The sequence below is a fragment of the Lissotriton helveticus genome, chromosome 3_2 (genome assembly GCF_964261635.1).
Source record: "Lissotriton helveticus chromosome 3_2, aLisHel1.1, whole genome shotgun sequence".
Lineage (NCBI taxonomy): Eukaryota > Metazoa > Chordata > Amphibia > Caudata > Salamandridae > Lissotriton > Lissotriton helveticus.
The window spans coordinates 398181380-398204435 of record NC_136062.1 but is presented as its reverse complement, the minus strand read 5'-3'; the positions used below and the strand labels follow the sequence as shown (position 1 = coordinate 398204435).

General features: G+C 43.8%; 1 protein-coding gene across 2 annotated transcripts in view; it reads right to left on the bottom strand.

The window, feature by feature from the left end:
• Nucleotides 1-23056, bottom strand: part of EHF (ETS homologous factor) — a 111736-nt gene that overhangs the window by 36856 nt on the left and 51824 nt on the right. The window contains exon 2 of one of the 2 annotated variants that reach the window (XM_078684310.1): nucleotides 21562-21659. The exons of the other annotated variant lie outside the window; for it this stretch is intronic. Coding sequence (XP_078540436.1) covers nucleotides 21562-21582 — 21 coding nt within the window. The 5' untranslated portion in view covers nucleotides 21583-21659. The remainder of the gene's footprint in view (nucleotides 1-21561; nucleotides 21660-23056) is intronic. 2 annotated transcript variants of the gene reach the window in all.

Sequence of the window (23056 nt, the reverse complement as noted above, 5' to 3'; positions counted from 1 at the left end):
AGGCAGGATATTTTCAACTACCTTTGGACGAAGGGCAGTACTCCAACCTTTATGTAGAGCAGAATAGCATTGACTACTCTTAGGCACATGTCACGCCAAGCAGTATGTTTGGCTGAATAACACAGTCTCCACTAGGACACATTCCCCCAGCTAGAGAAATGGAAAGAATTCCTAGGACTACCATTGAACACAAGGCCCTCCTAAACGTGTGTGTAGGGTAGAGATGTGCCAGGCAACAGTGAGATTTGCTATTGTCCTGAAAAGCCAGGGCACAGGCTCCAATATATCATCTGTGTAGTGTAACCAAAGGGGTGTCCCCTCGTACAGAATTGGCACATATATACAAGCTATTCTTTCAGCCCCCAAAGGTACCCCTTCTTTAGCTGCCTCACCTCCCTGGTTTCTTTTTCCCATTGCCTGCTGTCCATTGAGACTCAGAAATGAGGCTGGTGAGAAACAAACATTTGTGAAATATCAAACCGCTATGCCCGCCAAAGAAGGGAACCAACCTTCATCTCAACCAACATCATAGCGGAGAGCAAGTGGGCTTGATGGGGTTGACCAGGACAAGAGCACTCGTCTCCCGTATGTTAGGGGCAAGTCCTGGGAGAGAAACTTTGCTGACTAACACCCCAGAGTCACAGAGAATAAAACATTATCCTTCCAACTAACAAGGGTGGAAAGTGGGAAGAGTTAAGGGACTCAGCTGACAAGACCGTAGATTCGATATAAATACCTTCACACTAGAAAACTAGTATACTTGTTCTGCAGACCTACAACTCTCAGTTCTGGCATTAGAATTTTTTTAACACCAAAATTCTTTAAAAATACATACATCAATATATATATGTAAAACACTTTCAGTGAGCCCCCTTCTTTCACTGGTAGTTCACATTTTGATTCCACCTTCCACAACGTACAGTACAGGATAATAGGGCAGCTCACTTTATCCATGTATCCCTTCTCAGTGAGAAACGGTATTTACCAAGAACTTGTGGGCCAGTGTGTCCCCTTTATATTAAAAAAACAGTTTCCCGTTTATCCACTTTTTCTTTTGTTAGGGGTCAGCCTCTCCCCTACACCGTGCTATAATTGCTCTTTCTGCGGCTTACAGTGCGTGCATTATTAGCCCACCTTTAAATGAGGTTTTAGTCCATTCCAAGATGGCGGCCCCTGCATGTGCATATGCACTGGTGCCATACTTTTTATATTAGTTTTTTGTTTTTATAGCAAAATCCATTCTGAGATGAGTACCTATGCATGGGCATAGGTGTGCACAAACAGGTAGCCATCTTGCAATGGTTTTCGGCATAGTATAATAAAAAGCATTACAGGAAGGATGCCTTGAGTCCACACACGTGCACTTAAAGGCGGCTCTCTTGAAATGGTATTATTGAATGCAAATGAATGTGCTTCCCCCATCAGCCTACTACAAAGTAGCGCTCCTTTGCAATTCATAAATTATATATCAAATGTGTCTCCACCGGAGGCTTCGTATTCCTACATACAACATGGCCACTCATCTAAAAATGTCCCGTATATTGCTTCTAACTTGGATACAGAGGGGATCATCCTAAGCCTAGTACAACAAAGACTGACAATTCTGAGCCAAGACTCCTTTAAATGTTGAATTCAAAAATGAATTTGAACTATTATTCATCAATTGTTGAGTGTATGGTGCGCGTTACTTATTTGGACATGGTTTTATTCTCTTCCTTATGGTGCTCTAATTTTGTTTCCTCCCCTGTAGATAGAAAACACCAAAGTCCAAAATAAACAAGAAAAACAATGCAAAATAAACTACTGATGCCTGACATGGGACATCTTGAGACCTCGTCGATAGTTGTTGAAACCTTGCCATAGAGCGGAGGCCCTGCAGGTCCATTTGACAGTGTGCAACTGGTGAGAGGTCTCCGGGAGAGCCAGAGATGTCTGAATGTACTAGTTCCTTCTTCTCTGTCAGAGACAGACTCTTCTAGGATGTCTGAAAGCCTCACCATCAGCTTCTCTCTGGGCCGTACAGGCCTTTTATTCCACTGGGCATTCCCCAGTGGGCTGGAGTCATCGAAGGCTGGTGCCCCTATCACTTTCCTCAGCTCCACGAGATGAATTACAGCAAGCAGAGAGGCAGCAACAGAGAGAGAGAGAGAAAGGGAGTGGGGGGGAAGAAGGGAGAAAGCAATCAGAGTGGGAGAAGAGAGAGGAGAGAAGGAGAGAGATATTTAACGAATTGATGAAGGGAGTGCACTGAATTGAGCATTTTTGTCAGGACTGCTTTGTTACCCCAGCCCGTCCCTGCCTTCTACATTGGCTCTCATGGTCATGAAGATGTATTATGAGTTCTGTGTACGGCTGTCTTGTGATCTCTATCATGATGTGCACTCGAGCATGTTTTTATGCAGCAAGGTGTAGTATTAGGTTGATATTCAAGAACTGTAGTGAAAGGAAAGTGAGGACGTTCGGATTTTGTACTGAGACAGGGTGGATGGCAACTTGTAACTTTAACAGCTAGGAGTTTCAAGGGACAAGGTGAAAGCTTTGCAAAGCCTAATTAAATGAAAGAACCTTTCTCGGATAACCACACAGTCTAGGGGGCGACTTAGGGCCAACTACGAGCACATATAGAAAGCAAAAGTGAAAGCTCAAGAGAGGGGAATTTTCATCAACAAACTGCATAGGATAACACAGCACCACATGGGAGTGCAGCATCCGCCCATAGCTCTTCCAACCATAGAGGCTCTGGTGGCTCAGTGTACTTATTCATTCACTCCAAGGATCTGTGTTGACCTCCGGATCACATGTTCAAATCCTGCTTGGTTCACTCAGTCTTTCACCCTTCTGAGGTCGATAAAATCAGTAGCATTGAGATGGGTACCACTAAATATTTACTACTCAGCACCAAGAACTACAGGGGGATGAATGTGTGCTTTACAAATACGTAGGTTAAGTTCCAAAAAAGAACTTCTCCAGCACCCCGGATTATCTGTCCATGGTTGTTTAAGGACAAGAGGGAAGTGAAATTAAGCATGTGTGATGGAAGCTTGCACCACAACTTTAATCAATATGACGCACCTGCATCGTTTATTCTCTTGCATCTCTCACCAGTAGGATGCACCTGCATCTTTTATTCTCTTGCACCTCTCACCAGTATGTTGCACCTGCACCTCTTAATCTGTTGCACCTCTCACCATCATGATGCACCTACATCATTTATTCTCTTGCACCTCTCACCGGTATGATGCACCTACATAGTTTTTTCTCTTGCACCAATCGCCAGTATGTAGCTCCTGCATCATTTATTCTCTAGAACCTCTCACCAGTATGATGCACCTGTATATTTTATTCTCTTGCATCTCTCACCTGTATGATGCACCTGCACTTCTCAAGCTGTTGCACCTCTCACCAGTATAATGCACCTACATCGTTTATTCTCTTGCACCTCTCACCAGTATGCTACACCTGTATCATTTCTTCTCTTGCACCTCTCACCAGTATGATGCACCTCCACCGCTTAATTTGTTACACTTCTCACCAGTATGTTGCACCTGCCACATTTATTCTCTTGCACCTCTCACCAGTTTAATGCACGTGTGTCTTTTATTCTCTTGCACCTCTTGCCAGTATGATGCTCTGCATGTTTTATTTTCTTGCACCTCTCAACAGTATGATGCACCTGCATCGTTTATTCTCTTGCACCTCTCACCAGTATGATGCACCTGCATCTTTTATTCCCCTGCACCTCTCACCAGTATGATGCACCTGCATCTTTTATTCTTTCACACCTTCCACCAGTATGATGCACCTGCACCACTTAATCTGTTGCACCTCTCACCAGTATGATGCACCTACATTGTCTATTCTCTTGCACCTCTCACTAGTATGTTGCACATGCATCATTTATTCTCTTATATCTCTCACCAGTATGATGTACCTTCCTTGCACCTCTCGCCAGTATGTTGCACCTGCACCTCTTAATCTGCTACACGTCTCACCAGTATAATTCACCTGCATCATTTATTTTCTTGCACCTCTCACCAGTATGTAGCACCTACACCTCTTAATCTGTGGCACCTCTCACCAGTATTACGCGTCTGCATCGTCTACTCTCTTGCACCTCTCACCAATATGATGAACCTACAACTTTTATTGTCTTGCACCTCTCACCAGTATGATGCACCTGCATCTTTTTTTCTCTTGCACCTTTTACCAGTATGATGCACCTGCATCTTTTATTCTCTAGCACCTCCCACCAGTATGATGCACCTGCATTTTTTATTCTACTGCACCTCTCGCCAGTATGGTGTACCTGTATCTTTTATTCTCTTGCACCTCTCACCAGTATGTTGCAACTGTTTCATTTATTCTCTTGCACCTCTCACCAGTATGATGCTCCTGCATCTTTTATTCTCTTGAACTATTCACCAGTATGGTGCACCTGTATTTTTTATTCTCTTGCACCACTCACCAGTATGATGCACCTGCAGCATTTATTCTCTTGCACCTCTCACCTGGTGTATGCACCAGCATCTCTTTTTCTCTTGCCCCTCTCACCAGTATTATCCACCTGCATCTTTTATTCTCTTGCACCTCTCACCAGTATTATGCACCTGCATCTCTTAGTCTCTAGCCATTCTCATTCGCTGCTCATCTTCTCTGTTCTTCTGAACCTCTTGCCATTCTCTGGACCTAGTGATGGTCTCACTTCTACGTTCTAGTGATGGTGGCACTCTTAGGCACTAGTGATAGCTGCTCTTCCATGCACTAGTGATAGTTTCACCTCTATGTTCTAGTGACGGTGTCACTCTTAGACAGTAGTGATGGTTGCTCTTCCAGGCACTAGTGATTGTCTCACTTCTACGTTCTAGTGATGGTGGCCCTCTTAGGCACTAGTGATGGCTGCTCTTCCAGGCACTAGTGATGCTCTCACTTCTACGTATTAGTGACAGTTGCACTCTTAGGCACCAGTGATGACTGCTCTTCCAGGCACTAGTGATAGTTCACTTCCACGTTCTAGTGACGGTAGCACTCTTAGGCACTAGTGATGGTCTCACTTCTAGGTACTAGTGAAGGTGGCACTCTTAGGCACGGTGTAAATCTTAGGCACTAGTGATGGCTGCTCTTCCAGACTTTAGTGATAGTTTAACCACTACATTCTAGTGACTGTGGCACTTTTAGGCACCAGTGAAGGTCTCACTTCTACGTACTTGTGACGGTGGCACTCATAGGCACTAGTGTTGGCTGCTCTTCCAGACTCTAGTGATAGTTTCACCTCTGCATTCTAGTGACGGTGGCACTCTTAGGCACTAGTGATGGTCTCACTTCTACGCTCTAGTGACAGTGGCACTCTTAGCCACTAGTGATGGCTGCTCTTCCAGGCACTAGTGATGGTCTCACTTCTACGTTCTAGTGACGGTGGCACACTTAGGCACCAGAGATAGCTACTCTTCCAGACACTAGTGATGGTCTCACTTCTACATTCTAGTGACGGTGGCACTCTTAGGCACCAGTGATGGCTGCTCTTCCAGGCACTAGTGGTGGTCTCACTTCTACGTTCTAGTGACGGTGGCACGCTTAGGCACTAGTGATAATCTCACTTCTACGTTCTAGTGGCGGTGGCACTCTTAGGCACTAGTGATGGTTTCACATCTATGTTCTAGTGACGGTGGCACTCTTAGGCACTAGTGATGGTCTCACTACTACGTTCTTGTGACGGTGGCACTCTTAGGCACTAGTGATGGAATCACTTCTACGTTCTAGTGACGGTGGCACTTTTAGGCACTAGTTTTGGTCTCACTACTACGTTCTTATGACGGTGGCACTCTTAGGCACCAGTGATGGCTGCTATTCCAGGCACTAGTGATGGTTTCACTTCTATGTTCTAGTGACGGTGGCACTCTTAGGCACTAGTGATGGTTTCACATCTGCGTTCTAGTGACGGTGGCACTCTTAGGCACCAGTGATGGTATCACTTCTACGTTCTAGTGACGGTGGCCCTTTTAGGCACTAGTGATGGTCTCACTTCTACGTTCTTGTGGCGGTGACACTATTTGGCACTAGAGATGGCTACTCTTCCAGGCACTAGTGATGGTCTCACTTCTACGTTCTAGTGACAGTGGCACTCTTATGCATAGTGTTGGCTGCTCTTCCAGGCACTGTTGATGGTTTTGCTTTCATGCACCATCGATGGCTACATTCTCTTGCACTTTTGATGCCTGTTTTCCCAGGCAATGATGATGCACTTCCAGGCTGCAGTAATGGTTTCTGTCCCAAGCACTAATGATGGATGTAGAGAGGGTTCACTCCTGTGCTCTACAAACAGGTTCATCTCTGGCAGCAGTGACCTCAATGGAGAGGTACTATAAGGTACTCCGTGCATGCACTTTTTTTTTAATTGGATTGGAAGTGATAGTACAGGTACTTCTCAGCACGGCTTCAATACTTTTATTAGAAGAGTTCATGCACTTTTCAGCAGCAAATAGGTACTCTGTGACAAGTCCAGCTCGTTTCAGCACTGGCAAAATAAACACACATCTCCCCTGCAACACAGCAAAAACACTCATCGCCTCTAGTAGGTACGAGAAAGTACTACTGTATAAGTTTATTGATGCGCCTTCCACACTATTCTCTGCCACACTTTACTAGATCCTAAACTCACCATCAGAACCATTGACCATATGGGCATGTTAGAATCTCACCCTCTAGGCTTCAAGCTTGCTGGATTTCCATCAAAAACAGCGCCACGTGAAAGGTTCTGAGATGGATGGGGCTGCCACCAACCGCCCTCTGCCACCCTATCCTGGTACACTACACCTGGACCCTAAATCCATACAAGTAAGCTCCTCCTCGCACCCAATCTGCCCTGTGCTAGCGCTAGGTTTCGGTCCTTTTACCTTCTGGGCGCTATATACTGGAACTCTCTCCCACGAAGTATAAATGAACGCTCCTCTTTCCAGAGGTACAAGCGAGAGTTGAAATGTTAAGCACTTACTGCTCAAAAAAGAATCAAGTAAGTGAGCATGTCTCTAAGTAAGTGACCACGTCTGACGGCACGCCACATTTAACTTTGATATGTAATTACGTGCGTGTTTGTCTTCACCAACGAGTTCCACAAAAAGTGTGCAAGCAATTATTGTGTCAACATATGCGGCAAATGCAGTGGTACATCTGTAAAACAATACATGCCAGGGCACTCATCGGGAGGACATGGCAGCTAGAACCATCCATTGCCCCTGCCAGAGCAGCAGTGACAGTACCAACACAACTACTAACCACCCCACTCCTACAATTCTCATTCATTGTATTTCAAGCCCCAAGCGCTATAAGAATGGCTTGGGTTGCAGGTATTAGTGATTGTTAATGCATGATAAAGTAGTCAACAGCTGTTGTTGTGCTCCTACCCAAATTTGGTAGACAGCGCTCCCGTGTGGCAGACTGCCACAAGTACCAGTGCTAAGAATTTACTGCTTGTGCTGAGCACCGGAGACCACCGGCTCAAATTAAGAACTGGCTAGGTCAGGTTATATTACCAAGCGTTATGTAAAGTATTGCGTCAAAGGACATGTGATGTGATTTAAAATTACCACTACGACCTTGAAAAAATAAAACAAGTGAACAGAAGTGAGTGGAAGTGCATCCCCGCGGGCAGAGCTTTAAGTGGGCGGGTCTCACCGGGTCTGAGCACCGGCAGTTTTTAAAGGGGGCCCCGAAACGGGTCTCTATTGGGCTCTGTTTTGTGCCCTGGGGTTCGTTTTTTTCCGGACTTAAGTGACAGCAGGCACAATGGTGTGCGCTGCTCACACTGCTCACTTCTCACTAGTGGAGAAGTCGCAGCATGACGTCATGCCAGGTGAGCGTTCTAAGGCAAGGTAAATCCTTTAAAGAGAGTAATTTTCTCTCTGGATTTCCCTTCTCTTTTTGAAACTCAGGAGCAGCAACAACGTCTGGTGCCAGCAGGCTTTAAGTGGAAGTTTTTTCAATATTGTATGCAAGCCACAGTTGCTGCTTATTTATCTTGTGAAACTAACAAACCTTGACAAAGCCAATAGTCCTGACTTGTTGTAGGTATGATGTAACTTGTTGTAACACATATCTGGATGTCACGACAAAAACAGTAAAATACAAGTCGGGCGGTACACTATGCTAAGCACAGATTTTTAGCTTTTGTGTTTTTAAGCCACACCCTTTATTGCAGTGGCCACGCCCCTTTGAGAGATCCCCCAGTGTTTTCATCCCACTTAAAGCCATGCCCGCGGGATTTCCTAAGCAGCCAGTACTGTCGCGTCAGGCGCGTGGAACAGGCAGCAGAGCTGGAATAGTTGTGTGCTGTAGTAGACACAGAATTGGCACAACTGGCCCCGGATGATAAATGTGGTCAAAAAATGCGTTTTTTCTGGTGGTTGGGGAGCGCTCCAACTGCAAAATCAATTTGTGTCTATTGCGCCGAAAATCCTTGCACCGTGCACGTTCAGGGGCGTTGGACTGGTTTCTGTCCAGTTCCTACAAGCAGGATTCTGCAGAGGTGGGCGCCCTACCCTCAAAGGGGCACTCGAGCCTGTGGTGCACGTGCAGGGCAAACTCAGGAACGGACAGGCCTGAGGCTGGCATCTGTGCTGGCACCATTTGACGGAGGAAATCAAAGCAACGACAATTCGCAATTAGCAGCAGAAAGGGAGAGAATTATCGACAGTCACAGACCCTACGGGTTCTGCTAGTAGCACCCTTTTTTGCACTACTTCTGACTACAAGCTTATCTCAAAACCAGTGCTCGCTCGTGTTTTGAGGCCCTCAGGTGATCAACAGTGGAATTCAACTTTTGAAATGGTCCTTAAAAACAGTGCTGGGACTATTGATGGGCATTATTCCCCATTATTAGCCGTGGCGCCTAATTGACCACCAATACCTCACCTGGTACCTGCTGTAAAGGGTAATATGGGCCACAGAGTGTTTGCACGTACACTGTACACTGGGGTCTCAGTAAAGCCCTATATGAACAGTGCTAAAAGATCTCAGCTGGGATAAAGGCGCACTGTCGCGGCAGGTAAACACGAAGGGTGAATCTGACCCGGCTCCTGAGGTGACCGCGCACACAAGGTTTTTTTATCTTGCTTGCTCAACAACAGTCGGTTTTCCGTTTCGTCGCACGTTACATCCGGCCTCTCCTCGGGTGACCCCGCCGAGTCTTTCTATGCACAGCACGGAACAGTGTGTCTGCTGGGAGCTGAGCCGCGCACACTCAGCTGATCACAGGCGACACTGCTGAGAGCTCACGAGTGACGACTGTCAGTCACCCGCGCCCGGCAGGAGCAAGGATGCTGAGATGTCCCAGCAGAAGTGGCGATCCCACTCACCCCATAGTTAAAGAGCAACACGCATTTGTTACCTACTAGGACTATACTATCGCCTCTGCTGATGACTCGCAAGCCCCCCCCCCCCCCCCCCCCCTCCCCAAATATATATAAGCAAATGAAATTCAAATACATTGTTATTATTCAGACTTGACACTACTTGGAGCAACCTGTCAACCTCACGTTTTACCACTAGCCAATCAGAGGTCGTTCCACGAACAATTCATGACTTTCGTTTCCAGAACTAGTCGATATTCTGTTTTTGGGAATCAACTGTAGTTCAGGAACAGGACACCCTGGGCTACCAATACATTGTATTACACAGGGGCGCTCCCCGCTGTGGAGCCGTATTTCAGCCGCACTTTCCGTTGAAAAGGCATTTTTGTAAATGTGTAATTATACAGACGAATCACTACAGCAATATGGAATAAATACTGCGTTAGCGGTTTGCTCGAGTTTTTGTGAAGAAACAATAACGCACAGAATACAAAGAGATTGAATGCTGGCCAATCTCCTTCGGACATTCCTGGTAAGCCTCATTTAATGTTGGATTCACCTAATTGGATAATACATCGGGAAGGGCAGTGGGTCACGCCCCGTCCACCTTTGCTTTACTAGAAACACCTGGATCAGCCCACAGGAAAGCCACTTGGCCCTGGGAATGTATGTTAGTTAAGTAAAGTACACATATGCTTGAATATATATACTTAACGTGCAGATATTTTGTTCTTCAGTATTTTGTGTCCACAATTATAGAAGTGCTACCTTTTAAAAAAAATAATATTTAGGTGGAATACTGCAAAATCAGCAGAGACCGACGCTGCACGCAGTGACCTGTGGACAGGTGGTCCCTGCACAGCGTTCCTGCACAGGGAACGGTGGACCTAGCCACGGCCCTGGTAAAAAAGCGGCTGATGGAAGTTTCAAGCCTTTGACCCACCTGCTAATATATGTGATGTTCAGAGTGTGTGAGGGTCACTTAAGTCTGACTCCTCGGGAGGGCCATGTGAGGGGGCGCGTGGTCTCTTGGACAGCAGCACCGGGACAGAGCCGTGATGGTTCTGACTTGATTGTGTCGCTCAGTCACGTGACTTTGCAGGGTGATTCAAACATAGCGACAGCTCCTCCCACCTGCTGCAGGGGCCGCAGTTTCCCCGGGGAGTGCACCCCATGAGTGGTTCTGCCAGAGATGCCAGGTCAGCTGCAGGGCCCCGCCCCGGGCCAGTGCTGATGCAGCTACCCAGCTTGCACCACGGATGCTGCCATGGCCATGATACCGTGGCCGTGGCACTGAGGCGGGGACCGGGCACCCGCTACTCTGGCTCACCTATACCTTATCCTCGCTTGCTACTAAGAGCATGTTGTGTCCCGAGACTCCCATTTTTCAATAATAACCATGGGCTAAAGATTCTAAACATCTGTAGTGCTGCTGGCTGCCAAGCCGAGGCTGCCACAGGATGTCACACGACATCAGCGATCTGTGAATATATTCTTGGCTGTTCATACTTTATACCGACTCCTATTCTGACTTGTATTGCAAGCATTGAGATAAAATATGAAAAAAGTTACTTATTATGCATTTTAATTTACAATATGAAAAGGCCATGCCTTTCTCGAATGCCCTCCACGTTAATTAAACGACGGACCATAATCTTAAAACTAACTTTGGAAATTAGTATTGCTGCTATTTCACAACAGCAATGATGTTCAACAGTCTCTATTGTATAAATGCAACAACAATTATTTTTGAGGATAAGTTATTTCAAATAAAATTAGATATGTTAATGGTACATTTCACCTGTAGAAGTGTTAGCATCTAAATGCTTCAAATACTTCCTCTTAAGTGTGCCTTTTTTATGTACGGACTTGCTCTGGAGCTCATGCAGTCAGACCTGCCAATCTCAGCTGCTCACCCCGAGGAGAGGAGAAGGTAAGGCATGGAAGTCTGTTCTCTGACTGTGCAGGGGTTCCATCATGGTCTCCCATCGGTTAATGTTGATGCAGAGCTGCTCACTGAGAGCCATGTTACAATGGTTTAAAACTAGCCCGCAATGCATTCTGGGTCGGCCGTTTCACACCTGTAGTGATGCACAACAAGGATATTCACATCATATCAGACGAGCCCGGGGCATAGCATTGGATGGAATGATATGAAAAGTATTCATACATTTTCTTCTTAACCCTCTTAAACTGTACTAGCTGTACGTGCTCCTGAAATGATTAGACAGTAGCGCTGAACCACAGGGGCATTGCACAAGATTACACAATTTAGATAAGTAAGGCAGCTGAGATTCATACCTCGGACTCCATACATAATGAACAGAGATGGGGGGGGGATCTCAGCCCTCCAGAGCTATGCTTCTACCCAGTGCCATTCACAGTACAGCCGCCCTGTGCTGCAAGCACCATTAATGACTTCTGGAGTAGTTTATCTTTCGCTTTAGGCCAGAGCTCTTCAAACTTTTTGATGCCTAGACCCTCTTGTCAAGAGTCTTAGGTGTATGGACCCCCTCCTGACAAACATTTCTAGAAACTCCTCATCATCGACTATCATTAACACTCCCAATTCCAATAGCAAATATTTTTTACGGTGGGGAAATAATATTAAACAGTGTTTAGCAAACCAAAGGTTAGTGCGCATAGCTAAAAACAAAGGGCCTTATTTAAGAGGATTGGTGTAGGCAGCTCTGCAAGTCTTCTTGCGGCGCTGCTCCACACCAATGTGAAAGGGAAGGAATGCACCATATTTATGAAATACAGTGCATTACGCCTCCACTGAGAAGAGAGAACATTTTGGAACTGACCCAGGTTTACATGATTTTGTAAATATGGAGCAGCATCAGCACCCATGGGTGTTCCGTGGGTACCCCCACGCACCGCCTATGGTACACCTCCTTGACGCAGCGTAAGGCTACACAGTGACTTGCGCTGCTTGGTCTAACTCCATATCCATGAGGCCATGCAAAGCCATGCAGGGTAACTTTGCGCTGCCTCATAGGTATGTCTGAGACTCAAAAACAGTGATTCTCAGGTGGCGCAAGCACCTCACAAATGAGTTCCAAAATATTCTGTACATTTTTAGGTCTTTCGCCATCAAGTACCTACATATAAATTAATGGACAGCGTAAATGAAAAATACATTACTCATTGAGAAAAGCACTGTAGTACATTATGAAATGTCTATTAGTGAATGCACTGCAAAGGTCTGTGTGTAACCAGTGAGCCACAAAATTAAATCTTGGTTAGTGCAGTGGAGAATGGTGACTTATTGATTTTTAGTGACACGAGGTTACATCCTGTGACAAAAAGTACTGTGAATATGTAAGTCATTATTTTATAATTGCATTTCCTTGCACACAGTATAAGATAGACTGACACAAAATGTGTAAATAACTTTACAATAAAATGGTGCTTCCAAAATGTAGATTTTAGTAATACTAGGGCGTATGTAATGCGATTTTTTTTTATATAACTCTCCCTTCAACACCTTCTTAGGGGTACTTAGGGCTGTGTAAATGCAATTAGGATTAAAAGCAAGTACTACATAGCCCGGTTGTTAACTATTTGCACTACCACTAGAAAACATTTATTTTGGTCAACACAAAGGTTGGAGTGATTTAGGGCGTCCCAAGCACCCATTTACCTTTGCAGATTAACAAACAGGGCACATTTGTATTTCTTTCAGGTGACCAGGCACCCTGGCATGAAAACTTTACACAGCACAGGAGAGTCAAATGAAGCATTTAATGAGCGAAATTAGCTATCCCAGGAGGACTGTCTTTTTCCAAAACGAAAACAAACGTTTTGGAATCCATGCCCAAGTGAGGCTGGGGAATGTGTGACCACCTTCCCAGGACTCCATGGATCCCCTGGGGGTCACGCCCCACAAATTGAAGACCTCTGATTTAGGAGCACACAAGAAATTGGAGCTCATCTCCGCGATGGAAGGTTGACGGGAAGGAATGGTTACGTCATTGGCAGAACCAGGCTAGACTTCCTCATTCACCCTGGTTCAACCAGCACACCCCAATGTCCGGATGAGACACCCCATCAGTAGTGGAATCCTGCTACTGGCACAGCATGGTAGACAGTCACACAGCTCCAGACTGCCAAACTTGCTTAGACTGCGGTAGTTACCACAGCAACAGCCAAAGTGTAATGCGTCAACTGGTCCTGAACGTGGCAGCCATGTTGGAATGGGAATGCTCCTGAGTGCTTCCAGTCATCTTTAACGGAACGAGCAATTTAGAAGAACTTTCATTACCTTTGGGATTTATAAATTGCTGACGATACAACTGCCACATCAGAGTTACATTACTATGGACTGCTTGAAGACAAGATTTAGATGAGTTCTGACATTGAAGGAACTGCTCTCAGAGTTTGGGGGTCTTTGTAGACCACACAGATGCAGAAAGTGACAGGCAGGGGATATGATTTGAAGGTGCTGGTGGCAGCTCCATGTTCTGCTTGGTGTGCTTTAGGGTAGCTCGTCACATAGGTATGGAAGGGATAATCTATTCAGGTATTTAAAAGTCAGGAAAGATAACCTGGGAGGTATATAAGGGACAGTTAGTTTGCCTGTACTATTGACCTGAGAGAATTAGTTCAAAGCAGATTGATGTAAAAATGAATTCTTAACTAATCTGTGAGGCACAGTATATGCTCAATCCTTCAGGTTGCTGGTGAGTTTTGCACCTGTATGTGAGTTGGTTTGTGCTCTTGCTACAACCTTGAGGAAACTCGTTTGCTGCCATGGAGCGCGGGTCCTTGAAGTGACCCTCATACGAGGAATGCCTATTGACTCCAAGGATCCTGGAATGTTTCCACCCCTATAATTGAAATGCTTCTTTGGGAAATGTGGATTGCAGTTCCAAAGGTCAAGAGCATTTCTCGACAGCCGTCCTCCCCTTTCAAACATTTCACCACATCTTGCAACCCCTATTGCTAGGGCTCAAGTCCTAAAAAAAGAAGTGGAGGGACGCTCCAAGTTAAGTGGTGTCACCGGGAGTGACGTCAAGACAGGAAGTGAAGTCAAGATAGGTGACTTGCACCATCAGACTCATTGCCACCCCTCGGTCACCCCTTAGATACGATTGCATCAGAGAAGCCAGCGCGTGAGCAGAGTTCTGAATGAGAACCGATCTCACCCCAGAGAGGCCAAAGAGTGAATGTGTGTCTCCATTTGCTCCAGTTATCGAGCTCTCAAGTTCTCCACTGTCATGTGGGCGATGTCTGCCAGTCCTGGTGTTACAACTCACCTTGCTTTGCGTTATTCATAATACAATAGTAATTACACAGGTAACATTCCAATCGCATGGGTCTATAGAGTCACTGGGTAAAGGGAGTGGTACCCTGACTCAAGCCCTGCCAATTGCTTGTGATTCACTAATTTAAATTCTGCACAAGAGTGTGCACTTCAGCAGAAGTATCTGTAGATGTCTTATGCTGCTGCCACCAGTGTTCCAAGGGTCCAGGTGCGCTGAGAAGTAATTCATTGGGCCAAAGCCCACTAGAGTTGGAAGGAAACCATGGGTCCACCCGCCTACTAAGGAACCTCCGCTTTGCAACAAGCTCATTATTTGTAAATATTTTCATGACGCTTGTGTACACTCAGGAGGCACTGTGGAAGGGCGTCCGCACACCGGGCTGATCTGGGTGTCTCCATCTAAAAAGAAGGGTGCACTCTATATTCTACAGGGTACACTGGAAAGAAGACGCGTTCGTATTAAAAAGTGATGGGCGCCTGGAGAAAATCTGATTGTATAAATAGGTTTACTATTATTATTATTAATATTAGCAGTATTACTACTACTAATAATAATTGTAAACTGTTAACGCAAAGGTATTTTATCCAATAATAATAACAATAAAAATAATAATCATAATAGGCATTTAATATTAAATATCAAGTATATACAATCCTATTGTTGTCCTTGTTATTATTTATTATTGATTATATTAATACTACTCATAATAATAATAAGAATGCTAGTGAGATAATAATTAATACATGTATGTATAATACTGATGATAATATTGTTTATTATTATTAGTAATATTAAAAAGAATATACTAATATCATTGTTATTATTAATGACAATAATACCAATAATAATATTACTAATAATAATAATACTAATGTTCATGTGTCCATTCCATCTAACCCTTATTTGGTTGATAGTCTTTCCAATCACCATTTGTAGGGGTAGGGTTTAATACATGCGTGCTCTCCCATGGTATGGGTAGATATCCGTACTTGGTGCATGCCTGCTATTCCATGGTGTGGGCAGATATCCAAGCCAGGTGTATGCCTGCTATTCCATGGTGTGGGTAGATATCCAAGTTTGGTGCATGCCTGCTATTCTTTTGTGTAGGCAGATATCCAAGTTTGGTGCATGCCTGCTATTCTGTTGTGTAGACGGAAGAGGTGTGGCGCCGCGGCCAGGGCGACTGACTCCGGAATCACAGGATCACGGTTCGATCCCCAGCACCGGCGGCAGATTAGCCCAGCACCATGTGACCCTGGGCAATAGCTTGCTTAATCTTCCCGACGGCCCCCAGCGCCTAGAGACCCTTACGAGTGATTGTGCGCTTTACAAATGTAGATTATTATAGGCAGATATCCAAGTTTGGTGCATGCCTGATATTCTGTTGTGTAGGCAGATATCCAAGTTTGATGCATGCCTGCTATTCTGTTGTGTGGGGAGATACCCAAGCTTGGTGCATGTTTGCTATTCTATTGTGTGGGCAGATACACAATCTTAGCGTATGCCTGCTATTCTTTTGCGTGGGGAGATACCGAAGCTTGGTATATGTTTGCTATTCTATTGTGTGGGCAGTTACCCAATCTTGGCATATGCCTGCTATTCTATTGCGTGGGCAAATATCCAAACTTGGTGTATGTTTGCTCTTCTTTTGCGTGTAATACCAAAATATCAAAGCTAGGTGTATGCCTGCTATTCCATTATGTGGGCAGATACTCAAGCTTGCTTTTGGAAAGTTTGCACATTACAAACAATAGTTTTATAAATTGAGTTTCTAGTTGGCAGAGGTATGCACCCTATCCAAGTAAAGACCACAGTTCTAGTCAGGCTAAGTCACAACACAATTCTAAATTATCATGTGCTCACCCTCTGGTAGCTTACCAGAGAGTAGGCAGGCTTGACCTAGAAATCAATGTATAAAGTATCTGTGCAATAACTCATACAACAACATCATAAATACACAACAAAAATACCCCACAACAGATTAGATAAATAGATAATATTTATCTGAGTAAGACAAGACCAAAACAATCATACTCCAAAATGTAGATGTCAACATATTTTATGTTAAAGAAATAAATGCAAGAAATTGCTTAGAAACAGGTAACGCTAAAGAGGTTACTTCAGGTCGCAAGGGACCGGTGCAAATCCAAAGTAAGGCCGACTGCAATGGAGTGCAGGCAGGCTACAGGGACCCACTAGGACCCACTTGGGCATGCTGAACACAGTACCTTGGATCCTGGGGCGCAGTCTACGTGGCGCACAGTGTCGCTGCCGAGAGGCTGTTTGGCAGGGCTGTGCGGCGAGGCTGTACAATGGGGCTTTACGTCATCGTGTGTTAGTTCCGAGAGCTGTCAGCTATGCGGCAAGGCTTTGTGAGGGTACATGTTGCTTCACATTGGATTCGGCACAAACTCAGCTGTAGAACCCACTACTGAGGCCCAGTACTTGGAGGGGGCACCTCAGTCAATGGTAGAATTTACAGAATGCAGAGTCCAGCAGTACCAGCAGAACTGCAGGAAGTCTTTTGTGTCCCTGAGACTTGAGAAATAGGAGGCAAGCTAACAAACCCTTGGAGATCAGTCTTAAGGGAAGTCCAGCTCTCCTTCCAGCAAAGTCAGGGAGCAGAAGGCAGCAGGGCAGCAAGCAGAAAAGCAGTCCTGCCAGAAATGCAGTCTTGTTGAGCCGGTTGGACCGCACCACAGTCCACTGAAAGCGGTAGGGACAAGATACAGGAGTGTCTGATTGGAAGGGGTCAGAGACCCAGTACTTATTCCCAAATGTGCCTTTGATGTAAGTGAGACTTAAAAGAGTAGTTTTGAAGTGCACCAATTTTCCTCTCATAAGCAGGCGCCTTCAAGCTTGCATGTTTGTTGCACTGGCTAACTCGGTCTGTAACTGCGATGATAAATATCTCGAACGCTTTCAAAAGCTATTTAATCTGTGACAGTTCTGAGTTATATAATCCACACTTTGACGGATATTTGCAATCGTGGGGAATCTAATTATTAAAAGCCTGTCTGTTATTTCAGACTTGAAAGTGCCGGCATTTCAATACACATGGCAGGGCCCTCTGATATTTAAGAAATGCTGTTTTATTCATGCGTTTGCATCGAGCATGTGTAACATGATGTATGCACCGTATCACATTATGACAGAAATTTAATGTTAGTCCTGTACTAATATCCCACTTTATGACAGGGGCATTAATTTATGGATGACTACTAGGATAAGTCTCAATGTATACCTTTTTCAACATATTACCGGCAGTTTGGGTCATATTTCGTATGGTACCGTAGGAGTATTAAATTGCGGTGTCCGTACATGTCACTTAGAATTACTGATGTCGAGGGGGTCAAGACAGAGTAGAGATTCTTTTCGTTTCCCAGGACTTAAGATTTGACCCACATGCAATTTCACTGTTTGTTTGAAACAACATATATGCACTGTATCGCTAGTATGATATGTATCTCTATGCCAGTCCCGAACTAAATTTTTGATGCACCTACAGTGGCATTTAATTACGCCAGTATGTTCGGTTTGCTTGGCAAACCTACGAGTGCGCTCCCTTGGGCCTTAGGATATGGGGTCCGATTTATATAGACCTTTGCTTTCTAGTTCCATATTTGAGGCTCAAATCAGGATAGCGCATATAATATGTGTATGTCAGGCTTCCACATGTATTTAGTTTGATGTTGTACCTTATTTGAGACACAACATCCTTCACTGATATTGTAAGAACTATATATACTGGTCGGTTACTTTCCCCTCAATCTTTCTTTATATATATATTATGTGCAGGCGCTGGCCACGAGATACTAATTGATTAAAGCTCTACAAAAGAACAGGAGGTACTTTCCATGTACTGTACTGAATGGTCAGAGGGGGACACGCTGAACATATCATTTTGAATGTAAGTGTTAAATCTCACTGTATGCAAGATGGATAAGATGTCTTTTTAATCCAGGGACAGAGCATATATATATAGTAGTATAAGTATTTCTGTAGCAAATCTCCAACTTATTGGTTAGGTTCTCTTATAAATAGATGTGGAAATTAAATAAATCAAGACATTCTAGCAAAATACAGCGAGATGTATTCCAAGGTTGTTTTCTACATGTATGTAATTGAGTGATAGAATAGAAAGGTAAAGATTGTTCTGTATTAAGGCTGAGGAGGGACACATCTCAAAGTGACTCCTATCTAAATTATTAATAAATTCCTGAATTAAAACACATTATAGACACATATACTGTGTTATGCACAACATTATGCAATGTAAGGAGCAATGATAGAGGCATAAACATCAATGGTTTGCAATGTCTTTATACTGGACATACAGGTCAAGATTGTTCTCCTCTCTCTGTTTAGACCTAGGAGGGATAAACTTCTATGTGATAGTTGTCCAACTGGTTGTAAATATTTTTATTTCATAAATATGTATACAAAAAATGTCAACAATTTCAAATAGTGTTATGTTGCTTATTTTGTTTTTTGTGATTTAGTAACCTTTTGTTATCTCACCTCTAGATATCAGACTGTGAATACATAGAAACTATATGGTGACTGTCGTTATAAATAAATTCTCCGAGAAAATTACTTATTGAGGTATGAAAACTAAGAGATTGTTTTCATGAAATATAGATATAATGGAATTCTATACATACAGAACAGTTATCTATACCGTGGTTATTGTGGTCAAAAGATATTTGCTACATATGTTTATTGTGTAGCCCTCACTACAAACTACAAAACAGAAGGTAGTTCTTTTAGCATGTCTCCTCCCGATTTGTCTTTTAAACTACCTGATTCATATGTCAAGACTTTTTTTATGGCTTAAACTTCCCCAGAATATTGATCGGATTAAGATATCGAAAAGTTTTGAAAAATGATTATAAGAGTTTCTTACTGATCTTGAAAACACTATATGAAATGACAGGTGCTATGTGCGTGTTTTTAATAAATTGTTAACTGTAGAGAGATGTATTTGTATTGTATTATAATATGTATGTTTTTATATAATCGCTTACAGCCCTTAAGAAGTCACGGATGTGACGAAACGCGTTGGCAACAAGCAATTCTGTTATTTTTAATTAAGAAATTCAATAAAGAAAATTGGAAAATCTTCAATCAACTTCTTTTGAGATTCTTATTTGTGGGAAGTTTTCTTCTGAACATCAACAACACCTGTCAAATATACAAATCTGATAATTAAGTACTTGTATATAAACCTTGGTGCCGGTCAATCTTTTGTGATATATGTTTCAGTGACTGTTTAGCCACTATCAGGGGGTGTATATGGGTCACATCCTCGACCGTGTCGCACAAGGTACTACTTTCTAGCTAGGCATTACTAATAGTGAAAATTTGTGCTGGTCATTATAGCTCTGACACTTGAGCGTTCTATGTGACAAGATCCAGGAGTGTCTGATTTGATGGGGTCAGAGATCCAGTACTTATTCCCAAATGTGCCTTTGATGTAAGTGAGACTTAAAAGAGTAGTTTTGAAGTGCACCAATTTTCATTTCAAACCAAACCTCACTACAGACTGGCAAGTATGTTATCAGTACTTTCTGTGGGATACAGGCCACTACCCTTTGTAGTATCAGGGTGAGCCCCTTCCTCTCATCTGCCCAGGAGGAACCATCGGAATGCAGATGGTGCTAACCTGCACCCAACTCTTCTTGTATCTGTCTAGAAGGAATGCACAAAGAGTACTGTCAAATAGTAATGTTAAATCCGAATTTACTGGGAAGGAGGATTTATCATTTCCATTCCATAGATATGTAACATGAAAGAGCTGCTCCTTTCTGATCAGGAATTTTCAACGCTAGCCTATGGGAGGAGTAGGCCTCACTGCAGTGAAAAACAAATTGAAAAACAAATTTAGCTGTTTATCACTACTAGGACATATAAGGCATTAAAGTACTTGTTCTACTTTTTGTTACATAACACCCTGATCTTTGGGTTTCCAAGGGCCTTCCCTGGGGGTGACATATGTAATAAAAGGGGTGCTTAAGGCTTGGCAAGTAGTATTAAATGCCAAGTCGAAGTGGCAGTAAACTGCACACAGGCCCTGCAATGGCTGCCTGAGACATGGTAAAGGTGCCACTTATGTGGGTGCCACAATCAGTGCTGCATGCCCACTAGTAGCACTTAATTTATACTGCACATGCAGTTTACATTACTGGGGACCTATAAGTAAATTAAATATGCCAACTGGGTATGACCCAATGTTACTATGTTTAGGGTAGAGCGCACAAGCACTTTAGCACCGGTTAGCAGTAGTAAAGTATGCAGAGTCCTAAAGCCAGCAAAAATGATGACAGAACAATTGAGAAAGGCAGGCCAAAAGTTGTGGCAAGACCACCCTAAGGCTGCTAGGTCTAACACATTTTTATGCTATAAAAGGCATAAAAGTAAATTATTGAATTTTCGGTTTTTCGGTTTGCTTTTGCTTTGCGAATCAGCCCTAGAAATTTTAAAATGTGCAATTTATTATAATACAACATATGCACTTGCTGAAATTCTGGATGCGGATTCTTTCCAAAGTTTCCATCGACTTAAAGTCTTGTTCACCAACATCTACAAACACCTCGAGGGAACGCTGTGGTCATCTGCAGAATGATGTAGTCAAGCAGAGAGGTCAACGTTTCCCGTACTATTGCAATTTCATGTCCTACATTGAGCAAATAATCTGTTTAACATAAAATCTGGCTGCTTTTATATACTTTGCAGTAGTTTGGAATTCCAAAATAACAATCATCTACTCTGGTAGTTTGTTCCACAAAGAATAGAACAATTCACTCTTTAGTCGTGAACCGGACGCTAAGTAAACATGAAGGTATTGTAATTACAAAGTTTGCTACTTTTGGAATGCAAAAACAGCTGTGGTCCCCCAACCCCCCCCCCCTCCCCCCCCCATTATTCATGGAATGAAGTCCCATACTTACTGGCTGGCGGCCAGAACACATCAATCAATGGCAGTTAGTCAGTCCCTTGGTCTGGCTTCCTTTTCACCAATCAGTCTTTGTTTTCTAAGCATGACAATCTGTTTGAATAATGAATGTACATCATCCAATTAGTTCTTACGAGCCCTTTGTTCTCTGTACATTATCTTACCAAAGTGCAAACAGACCGACATTACTTAGCTGTCCATTATAATAGAAAATGAGCTGTCCATTATTATCCAAACATTCCAAAATGCATCACACGTTCATGTTATGTTGCTTAGCTACGTGGAATGCTTAGAGTAGCTTGCATGCATGGAATGTTTATGTTCAATTAGGAGAGGAAGGTGGGAGATGGGTGGATGGTGGACACAAGATAGGAAGCTAGAGCTACCAATGCTCCTCAGCATGGGCGTCCGCAGGGGAGGGCAAGGGGGTGCGCTTGCCCCCCCCTGGATCGCCGGTCCCATTCCTTTTGGTCCGTAATGTTCAAGATTACAGCAGGCTGTTCCCCTGCGAGAAGCCCCAGGAGTTTAAATGTTCTCTCACTTGGGGCCTCTCGCACTTCTCTTTGAACCCTAGAGGCTGCAGCAGCCCCTCCCCGACCTCGAGCAGACTGTGGACAGGCCCATTGTCATTCTCTCTGCTGCTGATTATCACATAAAGAATGACAATGGGCCGTCTGCATTAAACGTGCCTTGAAGGCGAGTGATAAAGTTAAAATTCCCCCCCCCCCCCTCTGGAAGGCGAGTGATGAAGTTAAAATTTTGCCCCCCCCGGAAACATTTCTGCGGACGCCCATGCTCCTCAGCTTCAATAAACACACGTTACTCGTACAGCTGCACCTGAGTGTTTATAGCCCAACAGTGTATTTCTTACTTTTAAGTGTCCTCCTGGGTTCACCAGGTATACTATAGTCTGCGAACACTGTTTGGAGTCTTCTGCAGGTTCGCTGAACACTACACGAGCCCTACGCCAATTCTGACCACTTCCTCCTCCTGACAGGAAGTGGTCCTAGAGAGGGTACTGAACAACAGCCGGCGGGAGTACAACAAGATAGCGGATCTTCCTTTTGTGTCATGTCTCTATATTCAACATTATACACCCAGAGACCGCTGTCCCCAGATTAGCGTCCACCTTCGGAGAGGTTTTACTGCATTAGGCTCTCCTCACACTCAGAAGACTTTTTAAGACTGATTTTATTTTTTTATTTTACGGAGTTTTATTAGCGCAAACTTGACCCGAATCGGGTATCAGAGCGCTTTACATAGCACCAGTTCCAGTTGCGTTTAATTAGGACAAATTAATTTTTTGTTGTCTTTTTTTGGTAGGCACGGGGAGATCAAGGGCCATATGTATGAAGGCTGCTTTGCGATCTCAAACGCCTAAATTCGCCGAATTTCGGCATTTGCGATCGCAAAATAGCTAAGTTGTATGTGTGTGAGCAAAACAACCTCTCAAAGTAAGAAATCGCAAATTTGCGATTCCCTATTTTGAG